At 34.6% G+C, this 22817-nt stretch overlaps 1 protein-coding gene across 2 annotated transcripts in view; it reads right to left on the bottom strand.

Annotated features, from left to right (window-relative positions):
• Nucleotides 1-21300, bottom strand: part of LOC143256605 (protein kinase C-binding protein NELL1-like) — an 84273-nt gene extending 62973 nt beyond the window's left edge. Inside the window, exon 1 of one of the 2 annotated variants that reach the window (XM_076514023.1) lies at nt 20798-21300. In XM_076514023.1, coding sequence (XP_076370138.1) covers nt 20798-20852 — 55 coding nt within the window. In that variant the 5' untranslated portion in view covers nt 20853-21300. The remainder of the gene's footprint in view (nt 1-20797) is intronic. The other variant, XM_076514025.1, reaches the window with a different exon arrangement.
• Nucleotides 21301-22817: the final 1517 nt, after the last annotated feature.

A 22817-nucleotide genomic window follows, 5' to 3' on the forward strand; every position in this document is an offset into this window, starting at 1 on the left:
GTTATAATGTGACGGTCAATCCCACTATTCGTTGGTAAAAGAGTAGCCCAAGAGTTGGCGATCGGTGGTGATGACTAGCTGCTCCCTGGTGATCCCTCTAGTCTTACACTGCTAAATTAGGGACTGCTAGCGCAGATAGCCCTTGAGTAGATTTACGCGAAATTAAAAAAAACAACAAACAAATTCCAACAGTTCAGGCAGTTAATAAACTATGAAATAATGGCAGATGATGCGAGAAAGTATACCGTTGTGTTATATGAAAAACTATCACAATAAAATACTGAAAAAAAATGTGAAAATACGCTCCGGATGCTTTACACAGACTGTATAACCTTGGTGAAAAATGGATTCCATAAGGAAAGCTAAAGAGACAAAGTTTCAGAGGTCTTACGTCTTCTAGACAAAAAAGAAAAATGTTACCACTTCGTTTTAAGGTGTTTGGTGAAGATGAATTGATGCGGGTAAAGGTAATGGATTTTTATTGGTTAATGATGTTTTTTTTTGTTTGGTTAACAACTGTGTTTGTAGTTGCTGGTGGTAGCCATAGACAAACAACCTACAAACCGTTGTCTGTGTGGATCGTAAATATTACTCGTTTATCAGAAACCTTCCTTGATCATTCTGATGTTTGATATCTCGCTCGAGTCAACGAGGGTGTAAGTGATACAGTTTATAGTATGACTTGTTTTGTTTTTTTGTAAAGGCGGAGTTTTATTTGTCCGTTAGTCGTGTGTTATCTTTCCAGTCTTGTATTTGTACACCAGACTCCTGAAATGAAGTTCAAAACAACAGTAAAAACCGTGCAGACTTACAGTTTCATAGGTTGTAATGTTATCCAAAAGTCATCAACGTTTCTCACCTGGCATATTTAACCTACTAACAACGTTTAGCTCATTAATTGCGTCAGTAATCTTTAGCAGATTTGCTATACATAATAATTACTCTGAAAACCAAAGACTTGACTTTTGCGCCCTCTTTGCATTGACACAATATTGTTATCTAATCAACAAAATATCTTTCCAACAATAACGACAACAATATCTACAATAACTTCCAGAATGTACAGTTCCCCACCCGTTTTGCAACATTCGCAGTTAGTTATGCAACGACTTTTATAAAGAAAGAAAACAAAAATACAATACGAAAATTTGACGTGTATAATTTTTATTGTGGACAAAATTCTTTGTTTTTCATGTATCAAAAATTGTGAAACATGTTCAATTATCGAATCTTTTTCAACTATGAATTAAACTCTTAGGTCATTTTCTTATTCCACTATTATGGAATGGAGGGCTCAAGTATCAGTATTGATTAATGAAATTATATTTTATGTGCTTTGCAAAGCTAAACTTGTAGGTATCCTTACTCGAACGTATCCGTCTGTGAAGCCACTGCCAGTACAAATACCATTATAATTAAATGAACTAACTCCTATTCTACCTTCTAAATTAATAATGCTTCTGCGCTTGCTCGAGTTCATAATAACAACATAGGCTAGATTCTGAAAGCGGAATATGTCATATTCTTGGTTTGAAGGGTTTGAATTTGAGGATATATTCATATTCATATGTTATTAATAAACTCTTATACTAAGGGAAATTGCACTTTCTAAGAAAGATATACCACGTTCACAACTGCATTTGGAACAACTCTCTATTGGCCACTGTACCCAGTGATTACATGACATCATAATTTCTATAAGGGGCAAACTTTTATAAATGATCTCGAAGTCAATTTCACAACACACATCATGAGTAATTCACATCAAACCTTCAATGTCAACTAGAGGTCAGTTTCTAAGGCTACATTTAAATAGATCAAAACTACATAATCTAGTGATGCTGCACATGGATATAGGATATGTTATAATGTTATAATATTGTTAAGATACCACACAGCTTCTTCGGCAAATTTTCTCAGGAAAATAACCACTGATTGCTTGGCCGATCTGGAATATTATGAGTTTTTTGGTTTCAAATCTAAGTTAATTATCTCGTTAAAACTTGTACACTTTAAGTTTATCGAGGCTACCAGCATGTTCTCCGTTGTTCCATGATCTCCTATCATACCAGCATGCTCTCCTTTATTCCATGATCTACTACCTTACCAGCATGCTCTCCTTTCTTCCATGATCTATCCTACCAGCATGCTCTCCTTCCTTACATGATCTCCTATTCTACCAGCATGTTATCCGTTGTTCCATGATCTCCTATCCTTCCAGCATGTTCCTCGTTGTTCCATGATCTCCTATCCTTCCAGCATGTTCCCCGTTGTTCCATGATCTCCTATCCTTCCAGCATGTTCCCCGTTGTTCCATGATCTCCTGTCCTTCCAGCATGTTATCCTTTTGTTCCATGATCTCCTGTCCTACCAGCATGTTATCCTTTTGTTCCATGATCTCCTGTCCTACCAGCATGTTATCCTTTTGTTCCATGATCTCCTATCCTACCAACATGTTCTCAGTTGTTTCATGATCTCCTATTCTACCAACATGTTCTCAGTTGTTTCATGATCTCCTATTCTACCAACATGTTCTCAGTTGTTTCATGATCTCCTATCCTACCAACATGTTCTCCGTTGTTCCATGATCTCCTATCCTGCCAGCATGTTCTCCGTTGTTTCATGATCTCCTATCCTGCCAGCATGTTCTCCGTTGTTTCATGATCTCCTATCCTACCAGCATGTTCCCCGTTGTTTCATGATCTCCTATCCTACCAACATGTTCTCCGTTGTTTCATGATCTCCTATCCTGCCAGCATGTTCTCCGTTGTTTCATGATCTCCTATCCTGCCAGCATGTTCTCCGTTGTTTCATGATCTCCTATCCTACCAGCATGTTCTCCGTTGTTTCATGATCTCCTATCCTACCAGCATGTTCTCCGTTGTTTCATGATCTCCTATCCTACCAGCATGTTCTCCGTTGTTTCATGATCTCCTATCCTACCAGCATGTTCTCCGTTGTTCCATGCTCTCGTATCCTGCCAGCATGTTCTCAGTTGTTCCATGATCTCGTATCCTGCCAGCATGTTCTCAGTTGTTCCATGATCTCCTATCCTGCCAGCATGTTCTCAGTTGTTCCATGATCTCCTATCCTGCCAGCATGTTCTCCGTTGTTCCATGATCTCCTATCCTGCCAGCATGTTCTCCGTTGTTCCATGATCTCCTATCCTGCCAGCATGTTCTCCGTTGTTCCATGATCTCCTATCCTGCCAGCATGTTCTCCGTTGTTCCATGATCTCCTATCCTACCAACATGTTCTCAGTTGTTTCATGATCTCCTATTCTACCAACATGTTCTCAGTTGTTTCATGATCTCCTATTCTACCAACATGTTCTCAGTTGTTTCATGATCTCCTATCCTACCAACATGTTCTCCGTTGTTCCATGATCTCCTATCCTGCCAGCATGTTCTCCGTTGTTTCATGATCTCCTATCCTGCCAGCATGTTCTCCGTTGTTTCATGATCTCCTATCCTACCAGCATGTTCCCCGTTGTTTCATGATCTCCTATCCTGCCAGCATGTTCTCCGTTGTTTCATGATCTCCTATCCTACCAACATGTTCTCCGTTGTTTCATGATCTCCTATCCTGCCAGCATGTTCTCCGTTGTTTCATGATCTCCTATCCTACCAGCATGTTCTCCGTTGTTTCATGATCTCCTATCCTACCAGCATGTTCTCCGTTGTTTCATGATCTCCTATCCTACCAGCATGTTCTCCGTTGTTTCATGATCTCCTATCCTACCAGCATGTTCTCCGTTGTTTCATGCTCTCGTATCCTGCCAGCATGTTCTCAGTTGTTCCATGATCTCGTATCCTGCCAGCATGTTCTCAGTTGTTCCATGATCTCCTATCCTGCCAGCATGTTCTCAGTTGTTCCATGATCTCCTATGCTGCCAGCATGTTCTCCGTTGTTCCATGATCTCCTATCCTGCCAGCATGTTCTCCGTTGTTCCATGATCTCCTATCCTGCCAGCATGTTCTCCGTTGTTCCATGATCTCCTATCCTGCCAGCATGTTCTCCGTTGTTCCATGATATTCTGTTTTTTGTTCATTGAAAATTTCTCTAAGGTTTTTCAACTCATTTTCTGCCAGAAATTCCAGGATCATCAGTTTCCTACGTTTTATACATCGAACATTTTCTCTCTCGTTTCATATTATTATAACTTCTTCCTTCTGTTTTGTTTTGTTCCATTAAGTAACTACATAACTCTGTGGACAAATCTGTAGTTTTTACCCTTTACGCGGATTCATCCTTTTCAGTTATCTTTGAGTATTTCAAACTAAAAATATTCTTAGACTATATTTTCGAAACTGGATTTTTTTTTCACAAGGCCTGGAATATTTACTTTAACATTTTAATAGTTAACTTTCGAGACTAATAAACCTAAAATCTGGAAATCGATTTTTCGTGGTAGAGAGAACGTAGATAGCCCGTTGTGTAGCTTTACGCTGACAAGCAATCAACTACAACTAATTCTTTTGCGAGAGTTCGTGTTAATTGTTGTTAAAACCTGTTTCCAAATTATTAATTCATGTATATAAGGCGTAAAAGTAACCGAAACCTCTCAAAAGACGTTTCGTTAGAGTGATTTGTTTTCTGTTTTGTTGCCCATCCTAGTGGCATAGCGGCATGTCTGAGGACTTAGAACGTTAGAATCCGGGTTTCGATATCCATGTCGGGCATAGAACAAATAGCCCACCGTGTAGCTTTGTGCTAAATTACAAGCAAACTAACAAACTGTTTTGTTTAAATACAAGTTGTGTCTCAGTACTTCTAAATGTTAGTCATTGTAGCTCTTCAAGAAACCCGCTCAAGTGTGATAAGAGTTATGATAGAGCTCATAAAGTTAATTAGATATATCCTGTTGTTCATTCAACTGGATTACAAATGTTAAAAAAAGATAAACCTGCAGATGAAATAAAAATCAATATTTAATGATTTCCTTTTGACCAGTTTTCCAACTCAAAATGCCAACGTGTGGCCTTATGTTATGATATTCAGACTGTGAATCCGAAAGTTCATGGTTTCCACTAAAAGCGTTCTGGGCCCGGCATGGCCAAGCGTGTTAAGGCGTGCGACTCGTAATCTGAGGGTCGCGGGTTCGCATCCCCGTCGCGCCAAACGTGCTCGCCCTTTCAGTCGTGGGGGCGTTATAATGTGACGGTCAATCCCACTATTCGTTGGTAAAAGAGTAGCCCAAGAGTTGGCGGTGGGTGGTGATGACTAGCTGCCTTCCCTCTAGTCTTACACTGGTAAATTAGGGACGGCTAGCACAGATAGCTCTCGAGTAGCTTTGTGCGAAATTCAAAAAACAAACAAACAAACAAACAAAAGCATTCTGTAACTTAGAGCTTTGGTTGCACTATAAAATTGACAGTCAAATCCCAATACTTGTTTGTGGTGGTTGGTTATGAGCTCAAAATTAAAGATGTCTCTGCATAGATATTACTTTGGGCAGCCTTGCGTGAAAATTTTGAAACACAGAAGCCTTCTGAGAACGATATAAAAAACGTCACCATTATTCTACAACCTTTTACTTGCAGTTTAATTAATAAAAACTTAGTGATTTTTCGGATCGTAGCAAATCTTTGCTTTTCATAGGGTATCCGAGTGTAAGGAAGACGGCTTTTATTTGTTATTTTTTCTAGTAAAGAAACTGTTTTAAAACAGTTTATTTATATGTGTAACTTGACAGTAACTCCAATAATGTACGGACGGAGCAAGGAATTAACCAAAATACTAAGGTGATATTTGTATTATTATTATTATTATTATTATTATTATTAGTAGTATAGAAAAAAAGTTATTTTAGTTTTCCGAATGGGTCGGTTACCGCCTGGAGGAGTCACCCGTTTTAACTACTCGCAACACAGTACAATAGTGTGTTGTCTGTACTGAAAACGACGTCACATAAGAGACGCTTAACGCTTCATTTTGTATTGTTGTGACGTAAGTAAAACGTGCGCATGCTAAAAATCGCGTGAAGAATTGTGTATTCTGTAGGCTAGCAGCACAGCATGACATACATATGAACTTCAAAAGCAAAAATACAAATATTTGCTACTCTTAACGTTGGTTTTTATTTACTTTTGAAACAGAACACTTTCAGAGACCACGATGAGATACATATAGCATTTTATTTCCTTGCTTTCCGATGCATTGAAACGCCTATCGATTTGTTAAGTCGAATCTTATTACAGATTAAAATTTAAAACAAGTTTTTTACAGAGTAAATCCTCCTTCATAACGGTTTTCACTCTCCATGACGCGTTTATTGTATGGTATATTCTTCAGGTAGTTTATTTATAATCACATAAGTAACAAAACATGATAAGATATGGTAATATCTCACCCTGAAGTGTGAAGCTACCAATATAGTATTATAAATTACTTTATATCACCTATACATTACATTATACATATATACTGTCAATAATTTAAGGGTAGTAACAAAACCTGGATGAGGAAAATGAATAATGTTCAATAACAGAATGTCAGAAATTATGAAAATTTGTGAGAAGTGAAAGCTTGGCCACAATACAAGGTGCCATAGAACGGTGCTGAAATAAATGTTCATTTATCACAGTCGTAAGATAATGTCGGAAAACGCCGTTGAAGCCAACTCACGGTGACTTAGGCGCATCCGAGATGGTTATACGTGAACGTGCGCTACCTGTTACGGATGAATGTGTCAGCCCCCTCACGGAGCTGGTTTATTTGTGAAAGTTGGGATACGTCAACTATAAATCACCCGGAAAAAAATACTCGATACAGTTTTATTTGGATACGTCTGTTAGCACTGATAACCTGATATATTTTCTAAATTGATGGGACCTGCTTCTACTAGTTTCAAATTGGTGGCAAGTAGTTAGATAGTTATTGTATCACACGAAGTATGTGTTTCTTATTAAGCTACACAAACGGTTACATAGGTTCTGCCAACCGCGGGTATCGAAATTCGGTTTCTGGCGTCATAAGTCCGCAGACATACTCTGTTCCATCGGAGTGCATACTAAGTATGAAAGTTTGATAACAGATGAATTGGTGTGGTATAGTTTGTGCGTTAGTGATGAAACCCGTTTGTCAGGAGTCTGCTCATCTAAATGCAGATAACTATTAAATAATCTTGCTGAAATCTGTTCGAAGACCAATACAAAAATTATATTATATTATTCCAGCAATATGATTGGCCTTGTCACAAAGCATTGCTTTCTTTTATTTGGAACTGATACACCAATGCGTGGCTTTTGGGACAAATTCTCATTTTTTTTTTACTGTCGTGCTGTCGTTATGACTTTGGAAGCGGTAACATTTTAGGCATGTTTTCTAAAGGTTTACTGCCCCCAGTAGCTCAGCGGCATGTCTGCGGACTTACAACGCTAAAAACCGAGTTTCGATACCCGTGGTGGGCAGAGCACAGATAGCCCATTGAGTAGCTTTGTGCTTAATTCAAAACAACAACAATTAAAGATTTACCACTGACGTTGAACGGTGTCATTGGCGATGGTGACTGTCCAGCTTGACCGTGTTGTTAGATTTAAGCGGGTCATAGGACTTTATAAATTCTGTTTATTTTTACCCGGTTTTATTTTAAATCCTGTTTATTTTTACCCGGTTTTATTTTAACTTGATTTTTTGTTTTTGCATTTCGTTGTCAAGTTGCTTTGCGCCAAAAACGCCCAACAATTATAAGTCACACGTATAACTCATTACAGGTTCCATATTAATCAATGTAAACGTTTTGGAGTAGCTTTCTAGTAGCCCAGATCTCAACCCTACTGTATATCTTGCAGGAAATTCATTGAAAATTAGACCAGTCGCCATCATCTGGCTTTTCGAACAACATAACAGACCAATCGTGAGCAGCACACGTCAGAACCTCTAGTAAAATGTGATACCTTATTAGGAAAACGATTACTATAAATGTCCTTTTTACATGAGAGGATGGATACATAGATAGACTAATTTATGCAAAACTAGCAACTGTCAGAAGTTACACAACTTTTGAACACAGAATTTCAGAGAACGTTTCACGATAGATAATAAATGAACTTATTTTCTCGAAATTCAACACGTTTCCTTTATTACCAGTGTCCTATTCTATGAATTAATTGAAGTGTATTTCAATAACCCTAACATTTTCAATTTCGTGTTGAAATACGGAAACAACGACTAGTGCCACGATACATTATATATAATTCTGCGAATACAAAACATTTTATATGAATATAATTAATTATACAAGTATTGCTCACGTTCGACACATAATAAATATTCCACTTTGCGGGAATATACTATAGTTTAATACTTGAAACAGCAATCTAGCTTTAATCTGTAGAAATACTTTCTAATATTAATGAAGTGTTAGATTTTAGAAATCTTTCGTTTCTTTTCCAAGCCCTATATTTTATAGAGGTTTTCAGAACGAAAATCCAATATTTAAGAGAAAACAACTACGCTATAATTTATAAGAAACGTTGCTTAGCGAGAATGTGAAGATAATTATATAACTTCAAATATTGATCTACTTTCATATGACAATAAGGATACTTAACTGCCACCTCTATAACGCATCGAGTATCAAAAGTGCAAAAAAAAATTATTTATTATTATTTTGCTTTGTTTAACGTAATTAACAAAATATCTTATAACTACGACAAATATCTTCCAAATAACCACTGTTAAAATAAACACTTTATTGAGAACGTAAAATAATACAATTGTTGTATAATAATAATAGCTAAACGATCACAGATCAGTCGGTCTCGATAACAGTCTGGGGACAAGTGGAAGTCGGCTGAGGCTCCAGACAGTCCACATCAATCTCCTTCACAATGTGCTTTACCCTTCACATTTATTATTATTTTTTGTATTTGTATATTTGTTCAAACACTTATGAAAAATGCCGGTAAAATAATGTAAACCTCTACTAGTTTAGTTTCTTTCCACAGCTTGTTAGAAGTTTCAGGAAGCAGTGTCCTTATGAGGTATATAAAATAACAAAATAAGTTTACTAATTGGCTATCTGTTGGTCATTCCAGAATCACTGACCTCCTGACACAGTAATAATAAGTAAATCCAATAACGTAGCTCACGATGTTTCTAGGTTTATTAGCTATTCTGGAATGCATTGATTACCAGGCCTATTTCGCTTAGATTATCTTGTTTGTAAGATATAGTTTATTTAAAGGAGACATGAACTGTAATTGAAAGAAGTAATATTTATAATCGTCTTATTTTGCTAATTTTATATCTCAACTTACTAAACCATTACAGAACATTTGATTGTAACACTAACGTATTATTAGGTTGAGAACGAAAACGAGACTAGTAGAATTACAGTAGTAAATAAATATTCAATAACTGTGTCAAAAGATTGGAAATCGGCCATAATGGTAAGAAATCAAATCGATTTAACAAATTTACTCTAGGCTGGATGTGGCCGACTGGTTATCAAAATCAAATTCTGAATCCGAAGATTCCTGATTTGCGACCCGTGTACCACATCTTGGGGCTGTGGCTGCACCATAAGCTCCTGGTGGCCAGGTCGGGCAAGTCTGTTAGACAAGTGTAACCCAAAAGCTGGTGGTGAGTAATGTCAACTGACTGCCTTTCTTCTAGTTTATCAGTTCAAAATTAGAGACTGCATCTCGCCTTGTGTGTGGCTTTTCAAACAAACTATTGGCTTGTCCACTTCTCGATATGGTTCACTATTTGTCAACTAGATGATAATTCGTGATAAGTTTTATGCGAACACACACTGGTAAGGAATAAGAACCAGCTAACCGGTTTCCCAATTTTATTAGCCATACATAGCCAGGTGGTTAAGGCACTCGACTCGTATACCGAGGGTGGCGGGTTCGAATCCCCGTCATACCAACATGCACGCTCTTTCAGCAGTGGGGGCGTTATAATGTGACAGTCTATCCCACTATTCGTTGATAAAAGAGTAGCCCAAGAGTTGGCAGTGGGTGGTGGTGACTAGCTGCCTTCCCGCTAGTCTTACACTGCTAAATTAGGGACGGCAAGCGCAGATAGCCCTCGGGTAGCTTTGCGCGAAATTCAAACCAAACCAAATTGAATTTTATTTTATTTTCGCGCAATTAGTGAGAACTGGTATATATCATTGGATTCAGGATAGTGTAACAAATGCAGTATACGAGGAGAATGTACATTATAACAATCTCTGAAAGTAAATTGTGTGTTTAGCTAAACAAGTCAAGATTGAAAAATACTTTAAAAAAAAAACTAATTTTAAATCATGGTTTCAATTTCAGTGATATCTTGATTTATATAAAATATGTTTTCTCCAATGGTTCAGCGGTAAATTTACGATCTTACGACTCTATACCTCGTGGTTCAATCCCTTGGAAGGAAATAAGTTCAGATATTTCGCAGTGCAGCGCTGCTCTAAAACAATAACAACAAAATACGCTTTCGAACACAACTAAAGTAACTGAATGAACAATCCACATATGTCATACAACACACATCATTTGGTAAGATTTTCTAATACTTTATAAGGCTTTTTACTACAGACATATTATTTTACATATTTTGTTTTACTTATATTAAGGCTCGGTATTGTTAAAAAAAAAATGCGAATCTCCAGTGGGCAAAGATGCATTACCTAGTAGCTGCATAAATCCTTATTGGCTGTCATTTTAATACTAAACGAAAAAGACTTGTATTACTTAGCGTTCGTCAAACGCCGCCAGCACACAAACTTTTCGTGTCATTCGTAAGCCTGCTTCGAACAAAATTGTTTTTTTATTTCTATGTCAAAATAATTGGAATAAAGTTTGGCGCTATGGTTGAAAGAAAATTGTTTTCTACTTCTCTCAGAATTTATCAGAAGTTTAATTTATTTGTATTCGTATTTTCAACTTCTTTATGAAGAACATTTTAAAACTGAAATTTAAACCATCGTCCGAATTATTTCGTTATTTATCTGTGGTCTTTCAAAACTGAGTTATTGAAAAACAAATAATTATTTTACAAGTTTTACTTTTTTCATATAAAATTATGTGGATATTTAGTAACATGTCTCGTTTTTTATAAAACTAACGTGTAAGTGAAATGTATTATTTTTCATTTTTTTTTTAATTGTGGGTGTCAGTACAAGTCTAGTACTGTAGTATTTCAGCTTTCGTTCGTTGCTGAAGTATATATTTCAACTTTACTCATGGCCTAGCGCGTAAGGCGTGCGACTCGTAATCCGAGGGTCGCGGGTTCGCGCCCGCGTCGCGCTAAACATGCTCGCCCTCTCAGCCGTGGGGGTGTATAATGTGACGGTCAATCCCACTATTCGTTGGTAAAAGAGTAGCCCAAGAGTTGGCGGTGGGTGGTGATGACTAGCTGCCTTCCCTATAGTCTTACACTACTAAATTAGGGACGGCTAGCGCAGATAGCCCTCGAGTAGCTTTGTGCGAAATTTCAAACAAACAAACAAATCAACTTTACTTTTATACATTCAGAAAATTCTCGTATTGGAAGAAGTACAGTACCTCAGTTAACGTTCGTGTGTTAAGGTCCTGTAAAGTGTTGTATACTAAATAAATAATAACCTATTTTTTTACGGTTTGGAGCACTAACAAAAGAAATAACATCTCCAAAATTGGAGATTAATATAAAATAATGTTACACTCGTTTAAAGGGGGTTGGAATGGTAATTTCCCATGGGAAATTAAAGATTCCATTAAAGAATATATGCAATCAGGGATAATTTGTCGTGCACTGAACATTGTTGTGTCTTTCACAGTACTGATGAAAGATATCATAATTATACCAGCATTTCTATTATAGTTTGAACAAGTGTAAAAATGCATGATGTATAAATAGATGTATTGATAACACTTATATAACACTTGTGCATTTTCGATTATTGTGAGATGCTCTGATGATTCTCGATCATTATTTGTGTATGGTGCCCCCTAGCGGCACAGTGGCACAAACTGCGAACAATAACAGCAATTTGTGTACGACTATGCAGCGAGTAAACTGTAATATTGCCTCAGTGTTGTCTTCTCTGAAGGACATTAGAGAGTTTATTGAATAAAACACACATTCACAATGGGATATCTTTCTAACAATCAAAATTATAATATTTCAGTTACTATTTGCACAATAGCAATTGTCATCTCGTTGCGACAAGAGAATACTTTAGTTTAAAAACGGTTATAAAACTGTATTGATACTTTTAAGTTTCATATTAAGTATATGTTTTCACGATATGTTTGAGAGTTCTGGACTATAACATCAGTTTAACAATTCTAACAGTACAAGACTTTTTGAACTGTAGCAGCAGTAATTTGCATATAAAAAATTTAAGAGTTTTGAGCCTAAACAAGGTAAATAAAATACCAGAGGGCGCTTCCGTTAACATGAAATTCCCAGGTAAGTATTTTTTGTGTGGGAACGCATATTGAATGTAACTAATAATAAGAAGTTTGTCTCAGAATTTCGCTCAGAGCTGCACGAGGGCTATGTACGCTAGTCGTTCCTAATTAAGCAGTGTAACGTTAGAGAGAAGGCAGCTAGTCATCACCATCCACCGCCAACTCTTGGGCTACTCTTTTACCAACGAATAGTGGAATTAACCGCACATCATAATATACCTCCGCGGCTGAAAGGATGAGCATGTTTGGTACGAAGGGGTTCAAACCCGCGGCCCGCAGATTACGAGTCGAACACCTTAACCCACCTGGCCATGGCGTGCCTATTGGAAGAAGAGACTGTGAGAAAGACTATGGTTATAAGTATGAATGGAGCAGTAACTAATGAGAAAAAACAAAAGAATAATAACAATAGTGTATAAAAATCAATGCAATTAAAGATAATTACAAATTAGCTTATTTAAAAAGAAATGTGTTTAACAATAATACAGGGTGTTCGGAAAGTCACTGTAGTTTTGTAATCATATACATATATAAGTGCACAGTGACTTTCCGAACACCCTGTAGTAGGCTAATTCATTTAGTTTTAAAATCTGGTTAATCATAATAGCAAATTAGCTTACGATAATTAATTTTGATATATATACTACCGGTAGAATACCTTTTGGAAAGAGGTGTAATGAAAATTATTAAACTAACTAGCCAATGAGAAATAAATACAACTAATACGTCATAGCGGAGTGTCCAATAAGAACGAAGTGTTTGTTAACAACAAAGCACCTTAAAATAAAAACAGTGATTAAAATATTTATCATTTATTTTTGATCAAAGCAAGCTACTTAAGTAGATTGGATCAGAACTAAACATTTACACGTTAATAAATATGTAGTTAAACTGCAGATCAAGTCTTGTTGATTCCAGAGCGAGTCTTGCTACAATATCAACAGGAGACTTCTGGAATACAGTTGTTATTAACTTCTAATCAATGTAACTTCCCTACGTAGATTGAAATAATTAAAGAAGAAACGTACGAGTAAAACTTAGAACTAGGTTGGCTTATGGAGCGTGAATAAAACTTATATAAGAGTAGCTAGCCCATGGGGAATGGTTGTATTAAAATAACTGCCGAGTTGCGAATAAGAAAGAACACGTGCATATATTGATATTTAAATATGGTTAATTTATTCTCCCATAGCGAAATTGCAACTAAGAATCAAATGATTTATACTGGCACAGAAACCTGTAATTATGATGTTATAGACATGAGAAAAATTGACAGTCGGCGTCACAGGTTTGACTTATGCTGTGTCTTAACGAATCACCCTTTACGAATACCGTCTTATAAAGAGAGTATTAATAGCTACTACGAAAAAAAACAACATTAACTACTGATTTAAATCATTTCTGCCATTAGAAGAATTATAGTCTTTTCTGGTTGATTTTAAGCCTTTTCCTTATGGAATTCTAATTCGTCTCAATCTATAGCAAGGGTAAGGTTAGTGTTGGTTATAAGATCACAGCTATTTTATCAGTTTGTGGTCGCTGTCTTGTACGCATGCATGTGTATTTGAAAGCTATAGGCAGGAAACAACCAGGCGTATTTCTGCATTTGTATTGATTATACCGCAGGGAGGTGAAGTGTGAACTATTTTTACTATCTGACTATCCCCTGGGATGTGGTCGGTCTGTAAAGTAAGTAAAGGAAATTTCTACGGATTCAGAAACTTTTCAGCGGATGTTAACCAAATTTGGATGTCACCTCAGAGGAGAGTAGCGGGAAATAATTATTTCATTTGTTTATTTCTTGAGGTGGGGCAGTTGTATAAGGTCACCGAAAAACCCACATATGGATTTACTTACCATGATATTTTTGCATGTACTAAGAGAGTATCAGAAGAATACAATACGCGCAAGATATTTTGCGATTTAGCAGGTTTTATTGTATGTATTAACGTACAGCGTTAATACCGTTTAAAAATATTTATTATGATAATCGTGTGTAATGTTATTTAAAATTGCTGTTGGCTGATAACAGTATTTCAACAAACATTTTTTTTAAAAACAAAAATGATCATAAATCCTAGTTTTATTTAAAAAAAACATAATATAGTGAAAGAGTACGTCTTATCTATATTCGATATAATTTCATATGACTTTCTATGACAAAAATCTACAGCTTCTAAAGTTTACTGGCTCAGTAGATCAAGTTTATCTGGTTTCTACATTTTTAAGCCTATTACATGAAAGTTGTTCCCAAGCTGTGTTTTTCTAAAGGAGGTTTATCAATCCTGCACAGTCTATATAACTGAATAATTGTTATAAGTAACTTCACATCATATATAAGTGTTAATCATTAGACTATTTAACTGATTCGTGTCTCTTGCGATCAGCAACGCTACTTTAAGATATATATAAATATTTGATATTTAGTGGGCTTTGTTTGAAATGCACCCGTACCAGTTTTTATGTGCCATCCTTTGCAAAAATTAGACTAACAATACGAAACATTTCTGCTCTTAAACATGTAGGAAAAAAAGGAACATTATATAAGTGTCACATGGTACCGAAGTTTCAAACAAAGCTATGACACAAAAAATCATTCTGTGATATGCTTTACTTGCATATATTGAAAATAAAAATCATATAAAAACTGTTATGTCTTAAAGAATTTCTTGAACAGTATGGAACAAAAACATGAATATTCCTCTGCTGTCACGCTTACAGAACCAACATAAAGGTTTGTGTGTTTGTATTGAAGTTCGCGCAAAACTACACGAGGGCTATCTGCACTAGCTTTCCCTAATCTACAGTGTAAAACAAGAGGGAAGACAGCTAGTCATCACCGCCCACCGCCAGTTCTTGAGCTACTCTTTTACCAACGAATAGTGGGATTAACCGTTACTTATAACGCTCCCACGGCTCGAGTCGATCGCCTTAACCACCTGGCCATGTTGAGCCTGAATCAACATAAACCTTTTAAAGTTAATATTTCCTTAGAACCTGGATGATACCGCAAAATATTTGTTCATGATTTAAAACACTCTACATGTTTTACACACACATTTAGAGTACAGTAATTAATCAAGTAATTATCGTACATTCAGATACTATAAAACTGAATTTAGGAAAATGAGTCTACAATAAAAAATTAATTTGTGTACTTCTTAACTTTTGACCTCCAGGGTGGATTTAGGGTAAATTTACCGACTCACAACGCTAATGTCTGGGGCTCGATTCTCCCCAGTGGATACAGCAGGTAGCCCAATGTGACATTGCGCTAAAACAATTAGTAAAATAGACAAAAACTTAAGCCGTAAAGAAACATTTCGTGAATAGTTTTAATTTAAAAAAGAAATCGTCTTAAGCAATCTTTATTAAAAGAATTCAAGAACAAAACTTTGCACCTCATGAATTATAAATAACTCTTAAGAACAATACGAGAAAAACGACAAAAATAAAAAACAAAAACATTCTTTCCTTAATTAGTTAATGAAAACGGTTAAGAACAGTTTAATTAACTACAGTTATTCTGGTTAATGGTTATGAAGAGTAAGCACTTCAATAATTTTAACTTGGTAAAATCACTTTTTAACAAGTATAAATGTTAATGAATGTTTTTAACCTAAACCAATACTCTAAATGGAATCGTATCAAACTACTCCAACTGCAAGAAAACTGGCATATCACAGTACCAAAATACACACCATTCTTGAATGTAACTTCAATTAATACATAGCTTTCTGTCGTAAAACACAAAGCTACACATTGAGCATCTGTGTTCTGCACAGTGCGGGTATCGATACTCGATTTTTAGTGCTATAAACCCACTGACTTACCGATATAAACTGAGTTATTTTAACCAAAACAGGCTATTCCTGATATTTCTAAACGAATCGTGTTTTTGCAAACATTAATGGCGATAAACAATCTAGAATGATTTAGTTATAATGACGATAAACAATCTAGAATGATTTAGTTATAATGGCGATAAACAATCTAGAATGATTTAGTTATAATGGCGATAAACAATCTAGAATGATTTAGTTATAATGGCGATAAACAATCTAGAATGATTTAGTTATAATGGCGATAAACAATCTAGAATGATTTAGTTATAATGGCGATAAACAATCTAGAATGATTTAGTTATAATGGCGATAAACAATCTAGAATGATTTAGTTATAATGGCGATAAACAATCTAGAATGATTTAGTTATAATGGCGATAAACAATCTAGAATGATTTAGTTATAATGGCGATAAACAATCTAGAATGATTTAGTTATAATGGCGATAAACAATCTAGAATGATTTAGTTATAATGGCGATAAACAATCTAGAATGATTTAGTTATAATGGCGATAAACAATTTAGAATGATTTAGTTATAATGACGATAAACAATCTAGAATGATTTAGTTATAATGACGATAAACAATCTAGAATGATTTAGTTATAATGACGATAAACAATCTAGAATGATTTAGTTATAATGACGATAAACAATCTAGAATGATTTAGTTATAATGACGATAAACAATCTAGAATGATTTAGTTATAATGACGATAAACAATCTAGAATGATTTAGTTATAATGACGATAAACAATCTAGAATGATTTAGTTATAATGACGATAAACAATCTAGAATGATTTAGTTATAATGACGATAAACAATCTAGAATGATTTAGTTATAATGGCGATGAACAATTTAGAATGATTTAGTTATAATGGCGATGAACAATCTAGAATGATTTAGTTATAATGACGATAAACAATCTAGAATGATTTAGTTATAATGACGATAAACAATCTAGAATGATTTAGTTATAATGACGATAAACAATCTAGAATGATTTAGTTATAATGACGATAAACAATCTAGAATGATTTAGTTATAATGACGATAAACAATCTAGAATGATTTAGTTATAATGACGATAAACAATCTAGAATGATTTAGTTATAATGACGATAAACAATCTAGAATGATTTAGTTATAATGACGATAAACAATCTAGAATGATTTAGTTATAATGACGATAAACAATCTAGAATGATTTAGTTATAATGACGATAAACAATCTAGAATGATTTAGTTATAATGACGATAAACAATCTAGAATGATTTAGTTATAATGGCGATAAACAATTTAGAATGATTTAGTTATAATGACGATAAACAATCTAGAATGATTTAGTTATAATGACGATAAACAATCTAGAATGATTTAGTTATAATGACGATAAACAATCTAGAACGATTTAGTTATAATGACGATAAACAATCTAGAACGATTTAGTTATAATGACGATAAACAATCTAGAATGATTTAGTTATAATGACGATAAACAATCTAGAATGATTTAGTTATAATGACGATAAACAATCTAGAATGATTTAGTTATAATGACGATAAACAATCTAGAACGATTTAGTTATAATGACGATAAACAATCTAGAACGATTTAGTTATAATGACGATAAACAATCTAGAATGATTTAGTTATAATGACGATAAACAATCTAGAATGATTTAGTTATAATGACGATAAACAATCTAGAATGATTTAGTTATAATGACGATAAACAATCTAGAATGATTTAGTTATAATGACGATAAACAATCTAGAATGATTTAGTTATAATGACGATAAACAATCTAGAATGATTTAGTTATAATGACGATAAACAATCTAGAATGATTTAGTTATAATGGCGATAAACAATCTAGAATGATTTAGTTATAATGGCGATAAACAATCTAGAATGATTTAGTTATAATGGCGATAAACAATCTAGAATGATTTAGTTATAATGGCGATAAACAATCTAGAATGATTTAGTTATAATGACGATAAACAATCTAGAATGATTTAGTTATAATGACGATAAACAATCTAGAATGATTTAGTTATAATGACAATAAACAATTTAGAATGATTTAGTTATAATGACGATAAACAATCTAGAATGATTTAGTTATAATGACGATAAACAATCTAGAATGATTTAGTTATAATGACGATAAACAATCTAGAATGATTTAGTTATAATGACGATAAACAATCTAGAATGATTTAGTAAAGCCTAAAGTAAAGCCTGAATAGCTTTCCCTGAAGAGTTCTAAGCCTGAATAGCTTTTCCTGAAGAGTTCTAAGCCTGAATAGCTTTTCCTGAAGAGTTCTAAGCCTGAATAGCTTTTCCTGAATAATTCTAGCCTGAATAGCTTTTCCTGAATAATTCTAGCCTGAATAGCTTTTCCTGAATAATTCTAGCCTGAATAGCTTTTCCTATATAGCTCCAATGATAAAAAAACAACAACCTAAGAAAGAAACTTTAATGAAAACAGATCACCCTCTGGAAGAAACAACAAATAACAAATATAAACTGATGTATTTCAGGAATTTATGCGACCACTGACTATATACATTCATAGATAAATGTAATTTACTCTGGTTGATTTTTAACTGTGGAGTTTGGGGCTCGATCCCGTCTACCGAAGTATTTCGTATGATATCTTGTGTCCGCGCTAAACCGAAAGCTCTCTGGGGAAATCCGTCATTTATACGTTTGACTGACGGATATGCTTACGTTTTCTATTTTCATGTTTTTACAGAGACACTTTCGACATTTTAACATAATTTCATTGCGTACTTTGAAATCAGTAATGAACTCTTTGTTCGTTTGAGTTTCAGCTAGGCTAAATACGTACATCATTCAATATTTTCGCCAACGTTTTGTTTGAATGACATGTTACATGTGACATAAAAGCCTATAGTGTCATTCAATCTACACACGAAATGAATCCAAACCAGTCTTCGCGGTATCAATTAGTGTAGAATACACAAAAGATCCATTCACAAAGTTTTTTTTCTTTCTCTTTTACTGTCTGGCGATCAATGAAATCTGACTAAAAATAACCAACTTGCTGTTCTTTTATATTCGGTTAGGCTTATATTAACACACGCTTTATGTCGCTGCACAAAACAAAGCTTCATTGATGGTCAAAACGAGTCAGTCTTTCAAAGGAAGTTCACGTGAAATAAGCCTACTTTACAGTTAATAAACAGAAATTGAAAGACAGTGTTGGTTACGTTACAAACAAACATCAAATTCTGTGTTCTAAAACTACGACAAATGTTCCGAGTCATTAACTGTATTAAGTAAACTCTGTTTTTATAAATTAGATTCACATATAACTAGTTCAACTTGTGTTTTTCAAACAAAATACTCTAAATAATTATAACAATTTTCTCACTCGTATCTATGTATATGATTAAATAATACTGTTTATATCAAATGCACTCTTATCTCTACTTTATATACCTCTCCAATAACTCCTATATACTTTATATACCTCTCCAATAACTCCTATATACTTTATATACCAGAAGAAGAAAATTATCTGAATATTTTTTATGTTTAATTTATACAGTTACTTATTCCAGTTTTAGTCTCTTGCTGGTACATCGGTAAACCTATGGATTTATAACGCTAAAATCAGGGGCTCGATTCCCCTCGGTGGACTTAGCAGATATCCCTCTGTGACATTGCTATAAGAAAAAACACAAACACGTTCTGCCAGTGTTATGTTTTCTTTATCTTTTACTAAAACACAAATGTTGTAACATGGTATCCCTAAGAAGATAGAACCTACTGTTTTCTTGCTTTATTATGATGTCTATTTTATTCTTATTTCACGATGTTTATGGCCAAACGCAATGTTGCAACATATGTTTATAAAAAAACAACTAAAATGACCTAAGTGGGTGCTTATTCACTATAAGAATTACTTGTGTTTATTGTTTTGTAATAAAACAATTTATGTAGCTTTTACAAGTGTTAAAAACGTCACATGGCACTAAATTTTTGCTTGACGAAATGTTATTATAAGTGTGTATTTGTGCGTTTTGTATTGAAACATGACCATTCTGATCCTAAAACTCACATTTTAAGTCATACTAATTATTGTAATTAGAAAAATTACCGCTATATCCATACAACATGCACTAAAAATTCTGAAAACATGGTATTACATTACTTGTGGCGTTACATTAGTGACACGTTGAACAGGTAGCAAAATTTAGCTCTGATATTAGAGTAAAATAACTTATGTCTACAAAAAAAAGTTACACAATCATTCAATCGGATTATATTCTACGTTTACTGTAAATAAGATGGTTTAATAATTAGAACACCAAAACAAATGTTTGTTGAAAATCAGAGGTATCTTAAACTAGTATTAAAAGGGTTATTATAGAAAGAGAGTAATATTTGGAAATAATAAAACACAAGATTAAAGTTCAATTACGTCCACGTGAACATTACCACGAGAAATTATGATAATTGTGCTACAATTATGGTACGAAAACTTGTGCAGTTAAGTTGACAACCCTTACCTGTTCTTAGGACAGTGACATCTACCATAAAATACAGCCACATCAAAGGAAACATTGTCAAATATCATGAACGAGTTACGGTACACAGAAAGGTTTGTAGTTCGCGCTTTTAACATACATTCGTGTAATTTTCTGTAATGAATTTTACAACAGATTCCATGTTTCTCCGTTCGTAGCCAGAACTAGTGACTGAAACGGACAAATGCCGCTCAAATGAAGTTGAATGTGTTATTATCGAGGATTGTTCGAATCATTCATCAAAAATTGTAAGAAATGATGCTTTGTCAACTTGGACCATAGTTACCTCTTGGAAGGAGTTGTCCTTCGAGATTCGTGGATGATTCTTTACAACGGTAGTATACTATCTGGGTAAAAACTTACAGGTTGGTCTCACCGTTCACAAGCGCACTACTGCTCTCACGTGAAGGTCGTGCATAACTCGAGCTGTCCCAGTCTCGTGAAGCAGGCGAAACAGCAGCGCCTCCCTCCTAAAGTATTATTCGCTGATTATATCACACGCTGAATCACTGGTAGGGTATAGACTTTCTTAGCTGACTCCCAAACAGCCGAAAAGAGATTGTAAAAATAAAATAAGTAATAACAGTCAGTGTAATAAAGTGACTTTTAACAGACACTATGTTTTGGGAATAAATCTTTTGTATTAGTGATAAACGTAGCAAAGTTTTGGTTTTGTTTTTTACTATACAGATGTCCAACTTATGATTTTTATGATTGTGTTTTAACTCACGATGTTCAATGAAAAAAAAATGGCATTGAACTTACTTAGGAGATTAGATGAAGTAATTTAGATTTATATTCCTGAATGAAGTTGCGAAATAAATTCTTAAGAATTTTATTATAAGTGCACGTGGGAACAAGTTATCTTCTTTTCTTTTCATTGAAGGAGAAACCACAGAACGTTAAGAGAAACATATTTCATGCTCAATTGTTTTTCCGTGTTTTGTTTATACATTTTAGAGGCTGGTCTAGTGAGCACGAACGTACAGAGTGGCCGGAAGATGTAATGACACATACTTTATTATTCATTTACAAAACAACAACAACAAAAAAAAACATCAATTACATTGGTAAATGTGTAGGTTACAAACAACGTTCTTTTTCCATTCCTTGATATTGAACATTCTATGAAGGCTATAAAATAGCACGTAAGATTGTATGTATGCATGCAGTTTCTTTATAAACAACATTGCTATAAATCTTGAAAGTAATTGTCGAATCTAGCTCTTTGTTGGAGGGTTTGAAAAGTAGACTTTCTTGGTTAAATGTGTTCAATAATTCGAACCATAGTCGATAATCCGAAAATTAATTTATCTGTATATGGAGTTTGTTGCATGTATATAAAATCAATCTGTACTTGAAACAGTTAAGTACTTCTTATTCTCACACGTTTCATAGTGGTACGTATTCACAGAGATTTGTTTGTTTGTTTTGGAATTTCGCACAAAGCTACTCGAGGGCTATCTGTGCTAGCCGTCCCTAATTTAGTAGTGTAAGACTAGAGGGAAGGCAGCTAGTCATCACCACCGATCGCCAACTCTTGGGCTACTCTTTTACCAACGAATAGTGGGATTGACCGTCACATTATAACGCCCCCACGGCTGAAAGGGCGAGCATGTTTGGCGCGACGGGGATGCGAACCCGCGACCCTCGGATTATGGGTCGCACGCCTTAACACGCTTGGCCATGCCAGGCCATTCACAGAGAAAACAATTATCCCAAGGTATCTCCGATAAGTCAAATAATTTTACAGTGAATCACCAGTGAACTCCAACTAGTCACACCATTTTACAGAGCATCTAATATCCAATTAAATATATCATTTTGCAGTGAATTATAGAGAATTCCGACTAATCAGATCATTTTACAGTGTCATCACAGATTTAGGAGGGAAATAAGATTACTACATACGATTGTGTATGTGTTCTACAAACCGTATAAATTATTTCCTGACAAAAAAAGCTTTACAAAACCAAAACTCTAGTCAATTACAGACCTCCCA

Source organism: Tachypleus tridentatus, chromosome 7 (assembly GCF_004210375.1).
Source record: "Tachypleus tridentatus isolate NWPU-2018 chromosome 7, ASM421037v1, whole genome shotgun sequence".
NCBI lineage: Eukaryota > Metazoa > Arthropoda > Merostomata > Xiphosura > Limulidae > Tachypleus > Tachypleus tridentatus.